This window comes from Schistocerca piceifrons, chromosome 1 (genome assembly GCF_021461385.2).
Source record: "Schistocerca piceifrons isolate TAMUIC-IGC-003096 chromosome 1, iqSchPice1.1, whole genome shotgun sequence".
NCBI classification, from domain to species: Eukaryota; Metazoa; Arthropoda; class Insecta; order Orthoptera; family Acrididae; genus Schistocerca; species Schistocerca piceifrons.
Window position 1 is genome coordinate 1,093,677,262 of NC_060138.1, and position 21,530 is coordinate 1,093,698,791.

Sequence of the window (21,530 nt, forward strand, 5' to 3'; positions counted from 1 at the left end):
TATGTGAATGCTATGTATATTATAAACCATTAACTTTTCTTATTTGTCTGTTCGCGTTACTTAAAGTGTGATCTTGCTATTGGCTGACTACATCACGTGTCCTGTGGTGTCCTCAGCTGGCGAGATCACGTGACATGAGTTATGAGTACCTTACAATAGCGCATCGCAATCTCGATTTTGAATGCTTCGGAAAGTGACATGCGCTGTTTGGTGGAATTCAAAATTATACCTTCGTAATACGCAGCGTACATGTTGCTGCACATCAAAGGTCTTTCAAAACGTGTTCCCTGAGTTTTGTTTTCTACAGTGCCAGGAAATTCTACATCGGTATATAAAACCATAAACATTCAAACAATTGATGAGTTTTACAGTGCTGAGGAAGAGTATACTGTCACTTAACACTGAGAAGGTGTATTTTCACCCGGGAGAAAGTGTATTTTTAACCGGAAATCCGGGAATAATCCAGGAATTTTTTTTCCTTGTCCACGTATACACCCTGTAAAACGTCAGATTTTGTTGAATTGTGTTAGAAACTGTAAAAACTGAGTCTTACTGTGATTTAATGTTAGTTTATTTTCTACAAGCCATGAAGTGAGGTCATGTACTGCACTATTTGAAACCGAGCCAATTTTGCACACAACAGCCTTTTCTACCAAGGCTAGTATCATCAGCAAACAGAAATATTTTAGAGTTACCCATAATACTAGAGGGCATATCATTTATATAAATAAGGAATAGGAGAGGCCCCAACACTGATCCCTGGGGCACCCGCACTTCACAGTACCCGACTCAGATCCCACGTCACAGCTGTTATCAACATTGTTAATAATGACTTTTTGCTGCCTGTTGCTAATGTAAGAGGTAAACCAATTGTGAGCTACTCCCCGTGTTCAGTAATGTGCAACTTCTGGAGCAATATTTTGTGACCAACACAATCAAATGCCTTAGTTAAATCAAAAAAATATGCCAAGCGTTCAAAACTTTTTGTTTAGCCCATCCAGTACCTCACAGAGAAAAGAGAATATAGCATTTTCAGTTGTTAAATGACATCTGAAGCCGAACTGTACATTTGATAGCAAATCGTATGATATAAAATGATCAATTATCCTTACATAAACAACCTTTTCAATAACTTTAGCAAACACTGATGGCATAGAAATAGGTCTAAAATTATCTACATTATCCCTTTCTCCCTTTTTATAAAGTGGCTTTGCTATTGAGTACTTTATTCGCTCAGGAAACTGACCATTCCTAAAGGAAAAATTACAAATATGGCTAAATACGGGGCTAACATTTGCAGCACAGTACTTCAAATTCTGCTTCACACTCCATCATAACCATGAGAGTTCTTGGTCTTCAGTGATTTAATTATTGGCTCAATCTCCCTCTTGTCTGTATCACAGAGGAGTATTTCAGACATCAGTCTCGGAAAGGCATTTGCCAAGAAAGTTATATGTTTCCCTGTAGAAACTAAATTTTTATTTAATTCACCAGAAATACTCAGAAAATGATTGTTAAATACTGTAGACGTATCTGACTTATCAGCAACAGAAATATTTTTACTACGAACTGACTTTATATCGTCGACCTTGTGCTGCTGACAAGATGCTTCCTTCACAACTGACCATATGGTTTTAATTTTATCCTGTGAATTATCTATTCTATTTGCATACCACATACTCTTTGCCTTCCTAATAGCATTTTTAAGCACCTTATAATACTGTTTGTAATGGGCTACTGTAGCTTGATTGTGACTACTTCCAACATTTTGATATAATTCCCACTTTGTTCTACATGATATCCTTATCCCACTAGTCAGCCACATGGGCTGCCCATTACTGCTAGTACCCCATTTGGAATGTTCTAATGGAAAGAAACTCGCAAAGAGCATGAGAAATGTGTTAAGGAAAGCATTGTGTTTATCATCTATGTTATCGGCCCTATAAACATCCTGCCACTCTTGTTCTTTCAAAAGTTTTAAAAACTCTCTATTGCTATTGGATTAACTTTCCTACATAGTTTGTAATTAAATATGACATTGGTTTGACTACAAAAGCCCTTTAGTGTTAAAATTTGTGCATCATGGTCTGAAAGGCCATTCATGCCTTTGCTAACAGAATGCCCATCTCGTAATGAAGAATGAATAAAAAATATTGTCTATGACTGTGCTACTGTTCCCTTGCACCCTAGTTGGTAAAAACACAGTTTGCATCAGATCATATTAATTTAAGAGATCTACCAACATCCTTTTTCTTGCACAATTATATACAAAATTAATACTGAAGTCACCACATATAACTAGTTTCTGGTACTTCCTACAAAGTGAATCAAGAACCCTCTCTAGCTTGAGCAGAAATGCTCTGAAGTCTGAGTTAGGGGACCTATAAACAACAACAATAATTAGAAGTTTAGTTTCACTAAGTTGAACTAACGCTGCACAACATTCAAATATCTGTTCAGTGCAGTGTTGTGATATGTCTATGGACTCAAAAGGAATACTGTTTTTTATGTACAGAGCCACTCCCGTACCCCGCAAGGAACTCGTTGAGAAACAGCCAACTGATCTGTAGCCTGGTAAAGGAAGCCTCTGAATTGTCAAATTATTTAAGTGGTGCTCCGATACACCAATAATTTCAGAGTCTACATCTATAAGCAGTTCACTAAGTTTATCTCTAATACCTCTTATATTTTGATGAAATATGCTAATTCCTTCTCTACTTGGAAACATTATGTCCTCTGAAGGTGAGCCCTTAGTTAGAGTGACTTCCTTTAAGCAGGTATACGTATCAACTGACTTCAGTCTAAAAAAGGTGCAGCTCTAAAACCAACTACTACAGGAATTTTTTCCATTAGTGACACCACCACCACCACCACCACCACACCACCACCACCACCACCACCCACTACACTGTTACCTATAAGCTTAGCCAGCCTCCCCTCCCCATACCTATTGAGGTGCAGGCCATGTCTAGTGAAACCCAATCTACTGATAGACCCAACTGGCACCACTGAGATGTGACCGTGACCCATGCCCTCTGCCATCAGTGCCCTCCCCAGCCCCACGTTAACGTGCCTAACAGCCGCATTAAGGTGAGGCCGATCATGATGCGGAAACAGTTGCACGAAACGCGCATTAGTGTCACCAGTTTGAGTTGCTATCTTAACCAAGTCACCACCTAGGTCATATTCCCCATCCCTATTGAGACTGTTCCTGCTCGACTCAATATCACTACCTGATCCTCCTTCGTAAAATTCTTACATAACTCCCCTAACCTGAGCCAACCATGCACTAGGCTTCACAATGCTGGTGCCCTGGTACTCACTCCCCAGCACATCCTGCAACTGCTGGCCCACACCTCTACTGTGGGAACTACCTAGCAGCAGAACCTTATTTCTGCTAGACTTTGCAACTAACCTAGGCCTCCTAATTGCTGAGGACTGCTGCAAGTTCCCTACATCTACAGCTATACTAGGCTCTTCTTCACTCAACTCTGACAGTTGGTCATATCCATTGCATGTATGCAAAGTAAAACTGTATGAATACCTTGTCTTCATAGCTGCCTTCTTGCCAACTGCCAGTTCTCATTCCCCACCACCCTTCACCCTCCTCAACCTATCTAGTTCCTCCTTTGGGCATTGTAACAGCACCTGAAGGGCACAGATCTTACGCTCCTGCTTCTCTATCAACTTATTTCTGCTAGACTATTGGCTTGCCCACTGCACACCCCCCCCCCCCCCCCTCCCAAATGAAAATACTTTGAACAAATCCCACACCGTAATCCACTACTCACAAACCTACGACACATCCTACACTTCTCACTCATGGTAAAGTTTTACGGTTACTGAAAAAAACTATACATCTGTGTTACCAAATTTCAGTTACAACAGTAGAACTATTTAAGAACTGACAATAATGGTCTCGAAATTCTCTTCCTACTAAGAAAGCAACTACTTGTATTAATACTACTATACCACAGCTAATACCAATACCAACAAAACTTTACAAAATTATTAGCTAAAACCAAAAAGTTCAACGGCCACTGTAACACTAAGCAAAGTTAACACACTGAATGAAAATTTTACTGAAATATTTCGCTAGAAACAATAATAAACGCCAGTTGAAAACTAAAGCACGAAATTTACTAAACGACTTAAAAAAAGCCGGGGGGGGGGGGGGGGGTGAACAATTACAAAAGTTTATTAAGTTGTTATTTCACCACAAACGGCTTGCAACACTGCTGAAATCTATTAAATTTAATAACTGTATTACAGAGTACAAATAAGTTTGTCAGTACTTAGCTTTATAACCGCTACAGCTGCAGTGCACGCCGCAAATTGTAAACACACTACAGAGGCGCAACGCTTAGACGAACGACGCAAGCACACTCACAAATAATAGACCACTCGAGTCAATAACACAGGAAGAAAGACTGAGATTAATGAAAATCCACTAATATGTTACTTTTACGGCAAATATTAACACAAATAAACTTTAAAATAAGTAAATGAAGTCTAAAATTTTGTAAAATATAAACGAGCAATTTCAACAGCAGTGCAGCACACGTGACATCACACCAAAGGTTTCTTGGCAATGATAAATACTGAGAACAATGGTGCAAATAATCATTCACTAGATTATGTGCTAGAAGTTTCAGAAATTAGTTATGCCTGGTGCTAGCATCAGTATGATGAATGTGGTATATTATTTGTGTAATTACAGCTGCAATGCTCATCAAGCTATAAAATATCACCACAGGCCATCTATTGGTCTTTCTAATACTTACTGCTGAGCTCGACAACATCGACTCCTGATTTGGTTGAATTGTAGAAGCTTAACATTTCTGCCTTTTTCTTGTACCAGATGGGGCATCAGTTGCATCATTGAGAGTATCAGAACCACCTTGTTTTTGTTGGTGACAAATGGCATTAGATTTGTGTTTATCTGAAACCCAAATGGTATTGTTTCCACCTCTCAGTTCTTTGTTTGTGTAAACTATGGGGAATTTCAGGTTAATTCTTCCTCACAGTTCAACCAGAGTAGGATTATTCTGAATAACTGTAAGATGGTGAACCAGCTGTCTATGGTTATGTTACACCCAGTCCCTGAGAACATAGAAGTAAGATGTTTCAGACATATATTGGTTTTTTCTTAATGGCTCCACAGGCTGTTTCCAGGTTGGTGGTGCAATGCATCCTAGCATGCAATACTTTTTAGCACATACTTATTTGGTTTGCAATGATTGTACTGCCTGAAGAATCAATTACCCCTGAAAGATTCTAGCTTTTCATCTATAGTGCAGTACTTTCCAAGTGAATAGGCATTTTACCATTTTTCACAAAGAAAGTAAATATTTCACATAAAGGGGCTAAATTGTCAACCTTCTTTATTTCCTTTTGGTGTACCTATTGGCGAACCTGCAACAGTATAAGAGGAACCTAAATTGTTTTTTGGTTGTTACAAAACAACATAACTAAATTCCCATTTCATAGTAGACCCATATGTCTTTGGTGTGTGTATGGTTGTCTTTTCTTGCCAGATGTAAATACATTCCAGCTTTTATTTCAGTTCAGTCTGTCAGATGAGTATCCCTTTCCCAGAATAATGTCCCTGTACCTAAGATATCTTCTTGTTAGTGTACTCAACAATTTTAGAAACCAACTCGTTGTTGAAGAAGCATTCCCAACATTCCATTGGTGTATTCGGATTCTTCATGGCACTACTCACTCCTGGTAAAGTATTGACTGTGTTTTGTCATCAAGTGTAAACATTTTATGGTGGACACACTTTTGACCACGTAGAAGAGCTCTTCTGTAGAAAACATTCGTCAACATTACTGTTGCTATCACTAACACTGCAGTACAGTCCCCTTCTTGCTCGGTGTTAGTATTTTTGTCTCATGTTTCCACAGTTATCTTCTTCCCCATCATTGTAAAACACAAAAATCGTAATGTGATTTATCGTCTCCATCCAACAACCGAAATACAGTTTCCCTGTCGTGCATTTTCTAAATTGTAGAACCTCTTTGAGATCATATTGGATCTGAAGATAAATAAATACCTATAGCAACAGCTATTACTAGCCAATATTAAAAACCTCCGCCTGTTCAGATTCCGCCAATCCTTAGCCGTCACAAACATAGTCCTGCAAAACCATATGAACCACTGGACTCGCATTCAGGACGACGATGGTTCAATCCTGCGTCCAGCCATCCTGATTTAGGTTTTCCGTGATTTCCCTCAATCACTCCAGGCAAATGCCAGGATGGTTCCTCTGAAAGGGCACGGCCGACTTCCTTCCGCATCCTTCTCTAATCCGATGAGACCGATGACCTTGCTGTCTGGTCTCCTTTCCCAAACAACCCAACCCATATCAACCAAGCCCAATCCTCCTTGCAGTACCTTCTCTCCATCTGCAAAATTCTCCTGCTATGTAATCCCAAATTCCTGGAACCCATAACACACATTGAAACTCTTGCCCTGCAGGAACTTGAGCAATATGCACACCACCACCTCAAAAAGCTCTCCATCCTGCTCACTTCCTACTCCCGCCTCAGAGTACCACTGTCCACCACTTCTACAATAACCTCCAAACCTCCCCCATGCCCCCTCATAGCTGACAAACCCTGTCTCGCAGACCTACTACACTTACCCCACCCTCCAAAACTCCCTCCCACCACCACACAGAACCCAGAACCTAAACAGACCCGCAACACAGTTATGAACCTTTCCTCCAGACTCCTTAGCCCCACAGAAACATCAGTCCTTTCCAAAGGCCTCACCATTTGCCCCACTCCCCAATTCAACCATGCAGGACTAGTTAAAGACTTTCTCTCCTTCTCCTGGTCCCTGCAGTGGAAACACTTTTTTGCCACCAACCCAACCAATCAGACTCAACCAAAGACCAATATTGAACCTTGCCTAACTCAGTTCACTCCTCCATCCAACTGTGATCCACCCCCACTGCCTCTAAACCACCCCCTGTTAACTTTCCAGAATTTCTTAACCTCAAACCTTGCCTCACCATCATTCTCCAAATCCCTCAACATGCTAACTAGCCTTACATCCGCAGAAAGAACCGCAGTCCACCATCTAAAACCTGATCCCGATCGTATAATCCTACGTACAGACAAAGGCTCCACCACCGTTGTTTTGAACTGCAAGGATTACGTGGCAGAAGGACTCTGTCAGCTGTCAGATACTTCCACCTACAAACCATGCCACAGTGATCTCATTCCAGCAATCCAACAGGATCTCCAGTCACTACTCAAATCCTTAGGCCCATCCCAGAACCTCTCCCCAGAGTCTATCTCTCTACTTACCCCTACCACTCCCCACACTCCCACCGTCTACATGCTTCCTAAAGTCCATAAACTCAACCACCCAGGATGCGCCATTGTGGCCGGTTATTGTGTCCCCACTGAGAGAATCTCTGTTCTCCTAGACCAACACCTTCAACCTATTACCTGGAACCTATCCTCCTATATAAAAGATACCAACCATTTCCTCGACTGACTCTCCACAGTTCCTATCCCTTTACCACACGGTGCCCTGCTCATCACTGTTGATACCACTTTCCCGTACACTAACATTCCTAATGCCCGTGGCCTTACTGCTATTGAACGCTACCTTTCCAGACGCCGTATGAATTCCAAACCAACCATCTCCCTAGTCTCCATGACCAACTATATCCTCACCCACAATTACTTCTCCTTTGAAGGCATTACGTACAAACAAATCCACGGTACAGCTATGGGCACCCGCATGGCACCATCCTATGCTAACCTATTCATGGGCCATCTAGAGGAATCCTTCCTTACAACCCAGAATCCTAAACCCCTCACCTGGTTCAGACTCATTGATGACATCTTTACTATCTGGACTGAATGTGAGGACACCTTATTCACATTCCTCCAGAACCTCAACAACTTCTCCCCCATTTGCTTCACCTGGTCCCACTCAACCCAACAAGCCACCTTCCTAGATGTTGGCCTCCACCTCAGACATGGCTGCATCAGTACCTCCGTCTATATCAAACCTACTAACCACCAGCAATACCTCCACTTTGACAGCTGCCACCCATTCCATACCAAGAAGTCCCTTCCGTACAGCCTAGCCACCCATGGTCGTCGCATCTGCCGTGACGAGCAGTTCCTCTCAAAATATACCGAGGGTCTCACTGAAGCCTTCACTGACTGTAATTATCCTCCCATCCTTGTAAAAAAACAAAACTCCCGTGCCTTATCTTTCCAGTCTCCCACCATCTCCCTCCCAAAGTCCCACAGTCCGGCCACAGAGGAGCATTCTCCTCGTAACTCAGTACCATCTGGGACTGGAGTAACTGAATTACATTGTCCGCCAGGGTTTCGATTACCTATCGTCATACCCTGAAATGAGAAATGTCCTGCCCACTATCCTTCCCACCCTTCCTACCGTGATATTCCGCCATCCACCGAACCTACACAATATACTCGTCCATTCTTACACAACCTCTGCTCCCAATCCCCTGTAATAGACCTAGATGTAAGACATCGTCGTACCACCACCTACTCCAGTCTGATCACTAACATCACCTATCCCATCAAAGGCAGGGCTACCTGTGAAACCAGTCATGTGATTTACAAGCTAAGCTGCAACCACTGTGCTGCATTCTATGCGAGCATGACGAACAACAAGCTGTCTGTCCACACGAATGGCCACCGACAAACTGTGGCCAAAAAACAAGTGGACCATCCTGTTGCTGAACACGCTGCCAAACATGATATCCCTCATCTCAATGACTGCTTCATGGCCTGTGCCATATGGATCCTTCCCACCAACACCAGCCTTTCTGAATTGCGCAGGTGGGAACTTACCCTGCAATACATCCTATGTTCCCATAACCCTCCTGGCCTCAACCTTCGTTAGTCACTGTCCTCACCCATCCAACCCCCTCCCTGTTCCCATTACAGCACTACGCAGCTGTCATTTCACCACCATACCCAGTCTTTTAATTTCTTTTTATTTCTCTCCTTTCCGCTACTTACCCCTCCCCCCTCTGCACCTTCTCTCCTGCCCTCCGTCTAAACTGCGACACTTTACTGTCCGACACTCCCACTGTACTATCCCTCCCACTGTACTATCCCTCCCACTGTACTATCCCTCCCACTCCCCACCCCAGCCTCCTCTTTACCCTCACCCAGTCGCCACTCCCATCATGCACTGGTGCTGCTGCTTGCAATGTGGTTTCAGTTCTCTGAGACTGCAGATGTGTGTGCAAATTGCCTTTGCGTGAGAGTGTGTGTGTGTGTGTGTTGTGTGTGTGTGTGTGTGTGTGTGTGTGTGTGTGTGTGTGTGTGTGTGTGTGTGTGTGCCTACTGCTGACAAAGGCCTTAATGGCTGAAAGCTATAATTGTGTGAATCTTTTTGTTGTGCCTATCACGACTCAGCACGACTCTATATGGTGAGTAGCAACTTTCTTCTCTGGTATTGTTACATTCCATCCTGGATTTTCCATTGTTTGATTCAATATTAAAAACTGCTAGTTTAAATAAAATATTTACCTTTAGTAAATGCAAAGGTCATTTGGCGTCTACTAGGCTCCAGTGATGCAGCCTCAGAAACAACCTCTTCTCTCCAACACTGTATTGCAAATAATGTGGTATTTATGAGCAAGATATGTTTGCATTTAGAACTAAATCGGGAAGTGGGTGGCACCACAAGTCTTCCAGTATATCCATGGACCAATAATGAATAAATAAAGTGTGCCTAGCATGTGTGAGATGTCATGTGACCAGTCCAGGGTAAGACTACGTGACAGAATAAACTTTCTTGTCCTTCTTGATATAATTTTCCTTTATTGTATAAGCACAGGTAATTTGTTCAAATAAAAGAAGGAAAAAAGAGTGTAAAGTTATATCATTCAGAATGTCCGATGATTTCTTCAGTAGTTAAATATAGGGAATATAAAAACAGGCAACCTAATACTAAGTTTTCTGCAGAAAGTAAATTTTCCTGGGGCCATAAACAGAAGATAATTGTAGTTGTGTGGAGTATTTACTGGAAGTGATACAGTAATCATTGAGCTGCTTCTCAACATAACACCGGAACTGTGACACTTCTGTACTCTTGTCTCAAGAGTCTGTGATATGGGACTGAAACAGTACAAAACAGTCCCATACGTTTTGTCTGGTTGAAATGTTGACTGGACAGGAATTTGATCAGATGTAAGAAAGGATTTAAATTTGTGAGAGCAAAAGTGTAGTATTACAGGATTGATTGATTAATTGACTCGCAGCACTAGTGCAATGGGTGGATATGTCACAAACTACGAACTAAGCACTACAACAATCTAATGCTCTGCTTAAAAAGTTTACAATTTTTGAAACACAGGAGGAAATAGCATTAAATACTATCAACTCACAAACTTTTGTTTGCGTATTGTTGACACTATCAAATTTTCATTTGCAACGCACTTTATGAATCACTAGTTTCTCATTACCAAATAAAAGATCGACTTAGGTTGAGAATCATGTAATGGTTTTTGAAGGACAAGCTCTTCACCATTAAATGTTGGCTTCACTTAAAAAGCACCATAAATGCATGTATCCATACGTGTATGAGAACTTCTGTTGCAAATGTATTCAAATACAATAAAAGTTTGAGAGTTGATAGTATTTAATGCTATTTCCTCGTGTGTTTCAAAAATTGTCAATTTTTTAAGCAGAGCATTAGATTGTTGTAGTGCTTAGTTCGTAGTTTGTGACATATCCACCCTTTGCACTAGTGCTGCGAGTCAAATGTCACATGATTGATGGGACGGGATTGATACTGTATTGAGTGCTTCTGCGTATTGGGAACCCTCGTGCCTATTTGAATGAAGTTATTCTTTGCTAAGCTCTACACATTGCAATTCATTAAAATAAATTTGTACAAAACCTCAGTAGTGAAAGCTTCATTGTAAATGTAAGAGGACCCCTATATTAATGTATTAAGTAGTGTTAAAATCTGTGTGTCAGCTTCAGTAGTTTAATCTGCGAATATAAGATGACCTTGTATTTTTTGAATAACGAATTTAGGAAAAAACCTCAGCTTATAATCGGGTAAATACGGTATTACTGTGACGCCTTGCATTACTCACAAGTGCAGTCACATTTTGCAGTGAATGGCGATCTTTCGTCACTGTGGGAACTTACATTTTGGGTAGCTTGAAGGTAAGGGTATTGCCTTTAAAAGGCAGTGTTCTTTCTGTATGGGAGACCCGTTGAAGCACATAGCATTGCTCTACCAGGAAGTTCCAACCAAATCCTGTCTTCAGAGTTCAGAAAGATCGAAGAGAGGATCCAGATCATGAATATAAAACAAATACCTAGATCACTACTGTTAAGTTCCACAGCAAGCTTGAAAATGGCACACATGTCCGTGGCTATTCAACTTAACCGAATTAAAAAATTACAGAAGCTAGAGAGGTAACTGCCTTTTAAAATTTATGTATCTGTTTGGTGTGGTTAAGTGTTAAAGTTTCAGCAGCAGCTAGGCATTTTTCATTTGTTGTTGATAGTGGTACTGTTTCTGCATTTATCCCATGTTGCTTTTCCTAGGACAATGCAAGGAGTGCAAGAATTTCAACTCAATGTTTGCCATCATATCTGGTTTGGGCCATGTGGCAGTATCACGATTAAGGATAACATGGGAAAAATTACCAACGAAATATCAACGACTATTCAGTGATTTGCAAGACCTGATGGATCCTTCACGTAACATGAGTAAATACCGGCAGCTCATCAGCAGCGAGCAATCTCAGCCACCTATCGTAAGTTTCCCACTTATAAAAAAGTCATGTTGAATATCCATCTTGACTTCAGTGGTGGTTAATGTCTATTGTGACGTTTGGATGTTTTAATAAGTTCAGATAATTTTATTTGTGAAGTTACCTACCTTAATTTGTCTGTTAGACCATAGTGTTACAATATGTTGAAGCTTCTTTATGTTACGAAAGTCTCTTATGGAAATATTGCATGTATTTTCTTATAGAAATAGAGCATGGTGTGTGTGTGTTTTTTTTTTTTTTTTTTTTTTTTTTTTTTTTTTTTTTTTTTTTTTTAAAAAAAAAAAGAAAGACCTACAAGTCCTATGTGTTTCAATCCTTTTCTCTCCCAAACATAAATCACAGTTTTTTTCCCTTTACACCTACATCCACCACTGTTCGGATAATATTAGTCATGAATACAAGGAAGACATTACAAGAGTGGTGCATTTCAGAATTCTAATCTGCCAAGAAGTTTCATAATTTTGAATAATTTTTGGTAGTAACTTCTGCTTTCAGGTTCTGATGCATATGTTTCTGAATCCTTAAATCTCAGTATTTCCAGTTACAAATGTTTGCATTTATTTTCTCACTTCTGTATTGGATTTGTTTATGTTCACTTGGCATGGTCCAGGCGCCTCCTTTTCAAGCCCCTGCTACACAATCACTGCTTTGTATTTTGTGTCTCCAAAAAGTTTGTGAATGTTTTTCCTGATGTTTTGGCATAAGTGCTGCCTTGTGGACCCTTCTGGTATCCTAGTGTAGTGTCAAACAATTGTTGACACTAGTGTTCATATTCCTGCTGCTGGTGCAATCATAGGTAATATCTAATTTAACTTCACTTTTTGTTGTGCCTATCTGCAACTCAGCATCTCCACATGGTGAGTGGCAACTTTCCTTCTCATAATATTGCTACATTCAATTCTGGATTTTCCATTGTTTGATTTTAACTTCACTTTGTGATGTGTATCACAAAATTGATGCATATGAGTACTGTATTTTTGGCCCACTATTGTTTTAATGTGTTTATTTTTTTCTCGGTGATTTGATTCTAGTTATTGTTCTTTTATTGTTTTATTTTATTTATTTAATAAGGTGCTAATGAGTACAGCTGCCAACTGATGTTAGTCTGCTGTGTATTATAGACTGACTGGTGCTACACTTGTCATGCAGACCAAAGATGTTCCAAGGACAAGCTCCACAATGCTGTTCAGATATTTACCCCTCCACCACCCACCCAACAAAAACATTTTTTTCCTGTTGCATTGGAAGAAGTTTGTAAGAAAGGAACACAAGCCTGCTAATTAGCTCCATTCTGTGTAACTCAGATGAAAAAAATATATATATAACTATATTAGCAAAAAACGGATGACATTAATGATGGTGATGAGAAAGAAATGATAATTACTTTCTTTTTTAAAGTTAACATCCTGTTCTAAAAAACAATCATTGATGAGAAACAACCATGTGTGTGTGTGTGTGTGTGTGTGTGTGTGTGTGTGTGTGTGTGTGTGTGTGTGTGAGAGAGAGAGAGAGAGAGAGAGAGAGAGAGAGAGAGAGAGAGAGAGAGAGAGACTGTGGTGTTGTGGACTTCAGCTTCTCAACATCTTTGACCCACACAGCAGGCACAACAGTGGCCAGTCAACAATACACAGTGGCAGTCTGCTGCAGTGCTCACTCAGCCCCCCCCCCCCCCTCCCTTCGCCCTCCCTCTGAAAGAAAGGAAGGACTATAACCAGAATTAGATCATTGTGAAAGAAAAGAAATAAACATATTAAAATAATATTGCACCAAAAACGTAGTATGTGTCGACCTTACAGTACATAGCAGTGTAGTTTAGATGTTATCTGCCAGCAATGGGATTAGCAATTCTCGTGTCAGTTGTGACACTAAAGTCTGTTAGTGTTATGGCATTAAAGACAATTCAGTTTTTGCTTTTGTGTGGAAAGGGGCGGGGGGGGGGGGGGGGGGGGGAGGTGGTTGCCAGGAGAACGATGATAAGGAAAACACATTTTCCCTTGTATATAAAGCAAAAAATGTTGATTTTAACTTCTAAGAAGCAGAAGCAGACATTGAATAATGTTACTGTACGTGTGATTGTCAATAATTTTTTAATAAAATATGTGTACTCAGAAATAAGCTAAAGTTGAGATAATGATTGTATGGAACTTCATTGGGGTAAAAATGAATGTTAACACTCTGTTTCTGATTACAGATTCCATTTTATCCTGTTGTGAAGAAAGATCTGACATTTATTCATCTTGGGAATGATACCCGTGTAGAAGGCCTCGTGAACTTCGAAAAACTGAGAATGATTGCCAAAGAAGTCCGAACACTTGCCAACATGTGCTCATCACCTTATGATCTACTTACAATGTTGGAATTGGGTTAGTAGATATCGAGAAATTGTTCATTACATACAACTGTCCAAGATATATTTCAAAACTATTTGTACAGATTACATAAATTTTCTAAATTCCTGTGTAACTAATACAGTGTCATCGTATTTTATTAATAATGGACTACAATTTAATTAGAATTATTTTATAATACAATAGAGAAGGGATGCAATTGATTTAAAATTTTTCTGTTCTGCCTTTCAGAAAACATGAGACAAGCATTAAAATTTTCTACTCTTTTTATTCACTGTATATGTATCTCTCAACTAACGTAATTTCGATATTTTTCTGACGTGTAGTTCTCAGTCTTTTGCAAAATTGCGGCTTCTTATTATGAAAATCTATTTTCCCAACTTTTTAATGTTTAGGTCATGTTTGTGTGTTAGTAGATGATGATTTTTTATGGTTAAGTGTTGGTGCAGGATGTAAAATTGGATAACGTTTTAAAAAGTTTTAGTACTTAAATGCATTAATTTAGATGTCACATGGATATACAGTTTCAGGATGTTGAAATAGAAATAAGCTGAACAATTCATGAACACACAATGTTTGCTTTTTTTTTTTTCTGGATGACTGCCAACTCCGGCAGCCGAGGCCAGAATGCCAGAGCTGACAGAGTTGGCGGTTGTGCGTGCGAGGTGTGCTTGCTTGTATAAATGAATGGTGTTTGTTTCTCTTCTTCTGACAAAGGTTGTGGCTGGAGGGTTGTGTGTAAGTGCCTTTTAGTTGTGCCTGTCTGCAACTTAGTGTGTTATCTTTACAGTAAGTAGCAATCTATCTTTATCACATTGTTGATATTGCTACCTAGAGGTTCCATTGTTTGCTTTTACATTTACAGGTGGCCAGCCTCCATCTAGTGCAATGGTAGCTTTAAATCAATTGACAACTGGTGCTGGGACAACCAATCAACAAGGGGCTGCAACTGTGAAGAGACGCAAAAAATCTACTGCCCAACCAAATCCGAAAAGGATGTTTGAAGAGGTAAGCGTAAGATGCATGTCCAGAGTGTGCACGTATGCTCTGTAGGCCCCAAATTCAAACATTGTGTTTGTTTACTTTCCAACTAAAGTGGAGAGACACTTCATCACTGTACATTATGTGTTGTGCAAAAGTGTTAACCTGGTCAATAACATTTTGTAGCTAGTCGGAAAATGCCACATGTTTGTGTTTGTCATCATGACATAGAGCCTGTAACAGCTGTAAGTTGTACGACTTTATAACCAACCAATGTCTCAAAACATGCCAAATTGTTATTGTGGAAAGTTGAAACTCCGGACTGGCATGAGGAGTTGGTTTTGTAGGACTACAATGGAACTTGGTTTGAATTCGTGCAACAGTTTTGTTGGAAACACAAGGGCAGCTAGGACACTTTCCTGTACATACACATCTTGTGCCTACAAAATGTCGACACCATCTACGAATGTTCTATCTGTCCATAGGATCAGTTTGGTACCTCAGTGTTAAATGTCTTTGCACTGTAATCATGGAATTACACTTCACAAACTGAAGAACGCAAAATTATTTCTTCTGCAGATTAGCCATTTTGCAGCATGTGATGGTAACCAGGCAAACAGAAGACACCAACATGTAGTGCAATGAATATAAATTGGGAAATGTATTCATTCCTCCAATAACCGAACGATGGTGGAGCGATCGATTGTTTTGACAACATAACACTTTGTAATACATATCCTTCAGAGGACTCAGCACTTTCTGAAGGCCTCACCTTTAACTGTACAGCTAAGTTCAGCCATACTAGGGTTGTAAAGGCCTTCTTTCATTTACTCTTTCTCTGTAGTGGAAACATTTCTTTACCACATACCTCACTGACAATAGATAACCAAAACTGCACATAGAACCTCATTTAAAACCATTCCAACCTTCCCCCACCTATGATCCTCCTCCCATTCTACCCAGTTATCGCCCGGTAACTTTCCAGGAATGCTTCACTTCTAAACTGGTCTCATCTTCGTCTCCTTCCTTTAAGGACTCTGGATCTCACTGATTCGCTACCCCTGTCATTAGGAGATGATGCCTCAGCAGCAGTTTTACATTTTATTTGTGAATGGGGCTTTTACCATTCTCTTTAAGGGAGGGCCACTTAACCTTATCAGTCCATTGAGGGGTTGGCAGAACATACTGTTGCCTCCTCTGTCCAGATTGGGCTGCAGCTGTCTGGGCTCAATGGTCCAGCCGGTTCCTCACCCAACCTGCTCTTTTCCTCTCCTTCCCCCCTCTTGGGTGATCTGTTAGACTTGTTAATCTTTTGTCTGTCCGTGCTCATGCCCTGTCCATGTTGCTAGTCATTCCTAGGGAATTTCTGAGTGGAATACCTCTGGTAAGTGGCAGGGGCTGGGGTGTTGTATGTCCCCTCATCGCACTCTGCTTTTGGGGGCTTCCAGCTACTCCCTAGATGGGACACCCTGCCTCGCTTTATTCCTCTGTCTCCCTTTGTTCTTTTTGTCCCTAATCTTGCCTTTATTGACCTTTCGAAGACCTTGGCTTTTTTATTTAATTTTATTTATTCATTTATTTATTTATTTATTCATTTATTTATTTATTTATTTTTATTTTGCCCCCTGGGTTTTGCACGATAGGCTGTCTGTGATCTGTAGTCATGTAGACCTGTCTGAGTGAGGAAAAAGGGACTGATGACCCAGTAGTTTCATCCCTTTCATCATCCATCCATCCATCCATCCATCCATCCAACCAACCAGTCATCTTCCTTTCCTAAATCACTCCCCAGTGAGTCCAATATCATTTCTGTACAAAACAAAGCACTCTGTAACCTGAAAAACAATCCAGACCTTATTAACTTTCCCACTGACAAAGGCTCCACCACAGTAGTTATGAAACTTAGTGACTGTGAGGCTGAGGGTCTCCGCCAACTTTGCGACACCTCTGCCTACAAACCTTGCAATCTGTACATTTGTCTGGCTCACTTTCATTAACAACATTTTCATTGTCTGGACTCATGGCATAAGCAACATTTGCTCTTCTTATACAAGAGTTAGCAGTAAATTATTATTGTAGAGAATAGAGCGAGAGAGTAAAGTGCTGTGTTTTATGTAAAATCTCATCTATAAAAATCAACATGGATTCTGCAAATAGATCTAGCAAACTTAGCTCTCTCTGTCCGTCCATCAGATCCTTAGAGCTTTAGACAATGGCATTTAGGTTGATGCCATGTCCCTTGACTTCAGGACTACAGGCAGGCATTTGGCATGGTCTCACACTGCTGTTTAGTGAAAAAAATATGAATTTACCAAGTGATCCAGATTTGCGACTGGATTCAAGATTTTCTTGTAGATACGACTCGACACGTTGCTATTAATGGAACAAAATTGACAATTGTAAAGGTAATTTCTGGAGCTCCCCAGGGAAGTGTGATACAATAGTTACTGTTTACATTGTTTATAAATGATGTTGTAGAAAGTGTCGGTGACATACAGAAGATTGAAGAATGGTACAGTCTTTGGCAGTAGTCTGTGAATGTAAATAAATGTAATGTATTGCACATCTTCATAGTAAAAGAGATCCACTACTGTACAATTACACTATTGATGACAAATTGCTGGAAACAGTATATCGGAAAAGTATCCAGAGCGACATCGAGTGGAATTGCCACACTAAACAAATAGTAGGAAAAGCAGATAGCAGATTGCAATTCATACAAAGTATCATAAGGATATGTAACCCATCCATCAAAGTAGCAGCTTAGAAGGTGCTTGTTTGACTGATTCTTGAGCACTGTTCATCAGTCTGTGACCCTTGCCAGGTAAGATGAATAGATGAGATAAAGAAGAGCCAGCAAAGAGCGGGACATTTTGTCGCAGGATAATTAAGTTGGTGTGAGTGTGCTACAGAGATACTTAACAAACTCGAATGGCATGTGCTACAAGAGAGGCATTGTACATAACGAAGAGGTTTGCTGTTGAAATTATGGAAAGCACTTTCCGGGAGGAGTCGGACACTTCCTTCCACAACATCTCGCGAAATGACCAAAATGCAAAATTTTCAGGCCTACCCACAATCATTCTTCCGAAGCTCTATTCACAAGTGGAATATGGAAGGCGGGATCAGTTAGTAGTACTAGAAGTACCCTCCACCACACACCATTAAGTGGCTTTCAGAGTGTAATGTAGATGTAGATAAAAATAATGAAAGTAGAATGCAGAAAAACGAAAATTAAAAATAAGCAAGAAAATGGATGAGCCAGAAGTAGAAAAGTAAAGATGTAGAACGGAGTTCTGGAAAATGATGAAATATTCTACAAGTTTTGTACATTTTGATTGAAGGTTCTTTTTCACTTTTTATACCTTTTTCGTACTTTCTATATCCTATTTTTATGATCAACTGTAGATGAAATTTCAGCTTCTAAACATTTCAGTTTCATGATCATTTTATTTTGTCACAAATATTTACCAGCCAGTTGCCACAGCAGTGATCTGCACTAATAGTGTTATGTTTTTAGCTTTGGATTTTGAAATAATCTAAACTTGAATGGGGGCTGCACGTGCATGGTAGCTTCTATTGAAAATTGTAATTGAGGCCGACTACAGAACAATTCTCCTGTCGCCAACGTACATTTTGCATATGTACTGCAAAGATAAAATAAATTAGGGTTTATGTGCAGGTATATAGACAGCTGCTGTTCTGCAGTTCTGTTTGCGATTGGACCAGGAAAGGAAATAACTAGTAGTGGTATGTGGTACCCTCCATGCACTGTATGCAAGCTGGTGGAATGTGTACATAGGTGTAGAAATGTGTTGACATGGCACTTCAGAACATGGGCTGTAGTAAAAGGAGCTACCCAAAAGTTCCCGGAATGGATGTGATGTTGGTGGAATCTAGCTAGTATGATGAAACATAAGCAGGTAGTGCCTCATTCATCCTTTGGAGTTAGGGCACAAGTGGCTGTGTGCTTGGTGGTCACACAGAGTTTTTATGTGTATTCTCCCATTCTTGGGTGTTGCATGTCTTGTGAAATGGACAATGGGGGAGGGGGGGGGGGGGGGCTGGAAACAACCTGTGTGTGTAAACTTCGGTTTCAGATGCAGAAAGATCACTACATAAACACATGGCATGTTGAAGCATGCTTTTGGGGAAGGTCACAGTCAAACATATGACTGTTTTAAACATTTTCAGGAGTGTAGAACATTGTTCGATGATGATCCCCATTCAGAACAGCCATCAAATGGCATTACCCCTGAAAATGTTACTGCCATTTGGAATATGGTGCTGGAAGATCATAGGCAGACAATAGAGGATGTGTGCAATGTTGGGCTTTCGTAAGGGATGTGCCTGAAGATTTTGTCCGATGAAAGTGACACATGGGTGATCGGTTCCTCCACCATGACAATTCGAGGTCACAACCTGCGTTGGTTAGCCTGGAATTTGTCACTGAAAAGAAAATGATAGTTGTTCCTGATCCATGACATTCACCCAATCTGGTGACAAGTGACAGTATTTTATTTCCCAGAATGAAACTCCAGTTACATAGCTGAAGATTTCACACAGTTTAGAAGCTTCAAACAGAATCACAAATGGTACAAAACAGGCTCCTGAAAAATGTATTGCAAGGAGCTTTCAGTTCCTGGAAAAACTGCTGGGGGTGATGCATACACCCCCAAGGGAATTTCTTTGAAGGTGAAGGTGACGGTGGTAAATAAGATCCAGGTAAAGTATCATTTTATTTATTGATGTATTCTGGGAACTTTTGTTGGGAACTTTTGTGTTTTACCTTGTACAGACAGTGGTGAAGGTAAAACCATTCACCATATAGCAGAGTATTGAATCGTGGATAGACTCATAAACAAGGACTTCAACACTGAAACTCTTGAGTTCTTTCTGAAAGGGAACATTAGCTCGTAAATTGAGCTACTGCTGTCAAATTCATGTTTATGTGCCTATCCACCACTTACAAATCCACTGAATGCTGAGTTTAGTTTATAGTCAGAGTTAGGTAGTTAATCTTCAACTTTTATCGTAATATTTCCTGCTATTAGGGTCAATAAAGAAACTAAACAAAAAAACAGGAAGTAATTAAAAATTAGGGAATGTGCTACAGAAGAGAGAATTCATTCAGAAATATAGGTTGTGAAGTCAGCAAGCTCAACAATAAACTGAAAAATTTTAGTATTTGTCAAGCAATAGTTTAATGTTTTTTGGTTTACATGACAACACTACCTGTAATTTGTGTAGCTACCATCAGTAAGAGTAGCTTGTTGAAAAAAAAATGTTGTTGTTGCCTTCAACTGTTAAAATTATTTTTTTTGTCAACCCCACACTTGCAATTTTGCCCTTTTGCATTTGGCTAAATGACAGTAATGTGTTTAAAAAAATTTACGACTGTGTACCGTATCCAGAAAAAGATAATCACAAGTTCCTTGTGTTCAGCAATGGAATATGGCTACTGCTGTGCCAAACCGGTTTTTTTTTAATCTCATTAATTGGTGAATGTCTGTAGAATTTAACAAACCATTTATCCAAAGACTTCAAATTTATGCCAAATGGTAAGGCTTAAGACAGAAATGTAACAGCGGTTTAAGCATGCAGGAAAGGTGCTCTTGCCACCTTTTTTTAAGTTCTAGAACTTACTCATAAGTGGTTGAAAAACATATCATCAGTTTGATTGCAGTATCTGAGACTACTGTTTGCTTGTGTGCTGGGTATAAGGCAATGGTGAAAATGTATTCAGTAGCACATTTCCACATGTGATTAGTCACAAGTGAGAGTTTTGCAGACTTAGTCAGTGATTTTAACCCTTTATTTGCCAATGTTGCTCTCAAGCAACATCAAAATTGGACACTGTTTTTTGCAATGTGTTTAAAGATTCATCCTCGAATGGGTAATGATGCTTGCAGGCAACATTTAGTGTCTCATACACAGTGATATTCTGTCAACCTCTGGTGAAAAGTGTATGAATAGTGTGCATCTTTAGCAGACATCTTGCAAACTTATATAAGCATCAGTTACCATTGTAGCAGTTTGATTCGATTTTGCGGCACTGTTTTTATTGTGCAATGAAAATTGCTTATAAATGCAAAGATGAAGTCTCAGTCATGAGTTCTTATACAAATTATTACTCAGAACTTTTCAAATGACTTAACTTTTCTTGGAAGAGAAAGTCTGACTTCGAGTATTGGGTGGACATCTAGACCAGAAGAAGATATAAACAGCAGCTCCTGTACCTGTGAGTACATGATATGACAGTTTTGGTCACTGGCCAGAGTATGGGGCAAAAGCGGAGATGTAGACTTTATGCTCAGAGATAGCCTGCTGTAAAATGCAGGAAATGTGAAACTTTTCTGTGCTTGGTGCAGAGAGGAATTGTTTTAACACATTTC

At 39.9% G+C, this 21,530-nt stretch overlaps 1 protein-coding gene across 1 annotated transcript in view; it reads left to right on the forward strand.

Annotated features, from left to right (window-relative positions):
* Positions 1–21,530, forward strand: part of LOC124775692 (rap guanine nucleotide exchange factor 2) — a 422,124-nt gene that overhangs the window by 343,339 nt on the left and 57,255 nt on the right. The window contains exons 16-18 of the mRNA XM_047250523.1: positions 11,577–11,788; positions 13,998–14,169; positions 15,020–15,162. Of these exons, the coding sequence (XP_047106479.1) occupies positions 11,577–11,788; positions 13,998–14,169; positions 15,020–15,162 (527 nt within the window). The remainder of the gene's footprint in view (positions 1–11,576; positions 11,789–13,997; positions 14,170–15,019; positions 15,163–21,530) is intronic.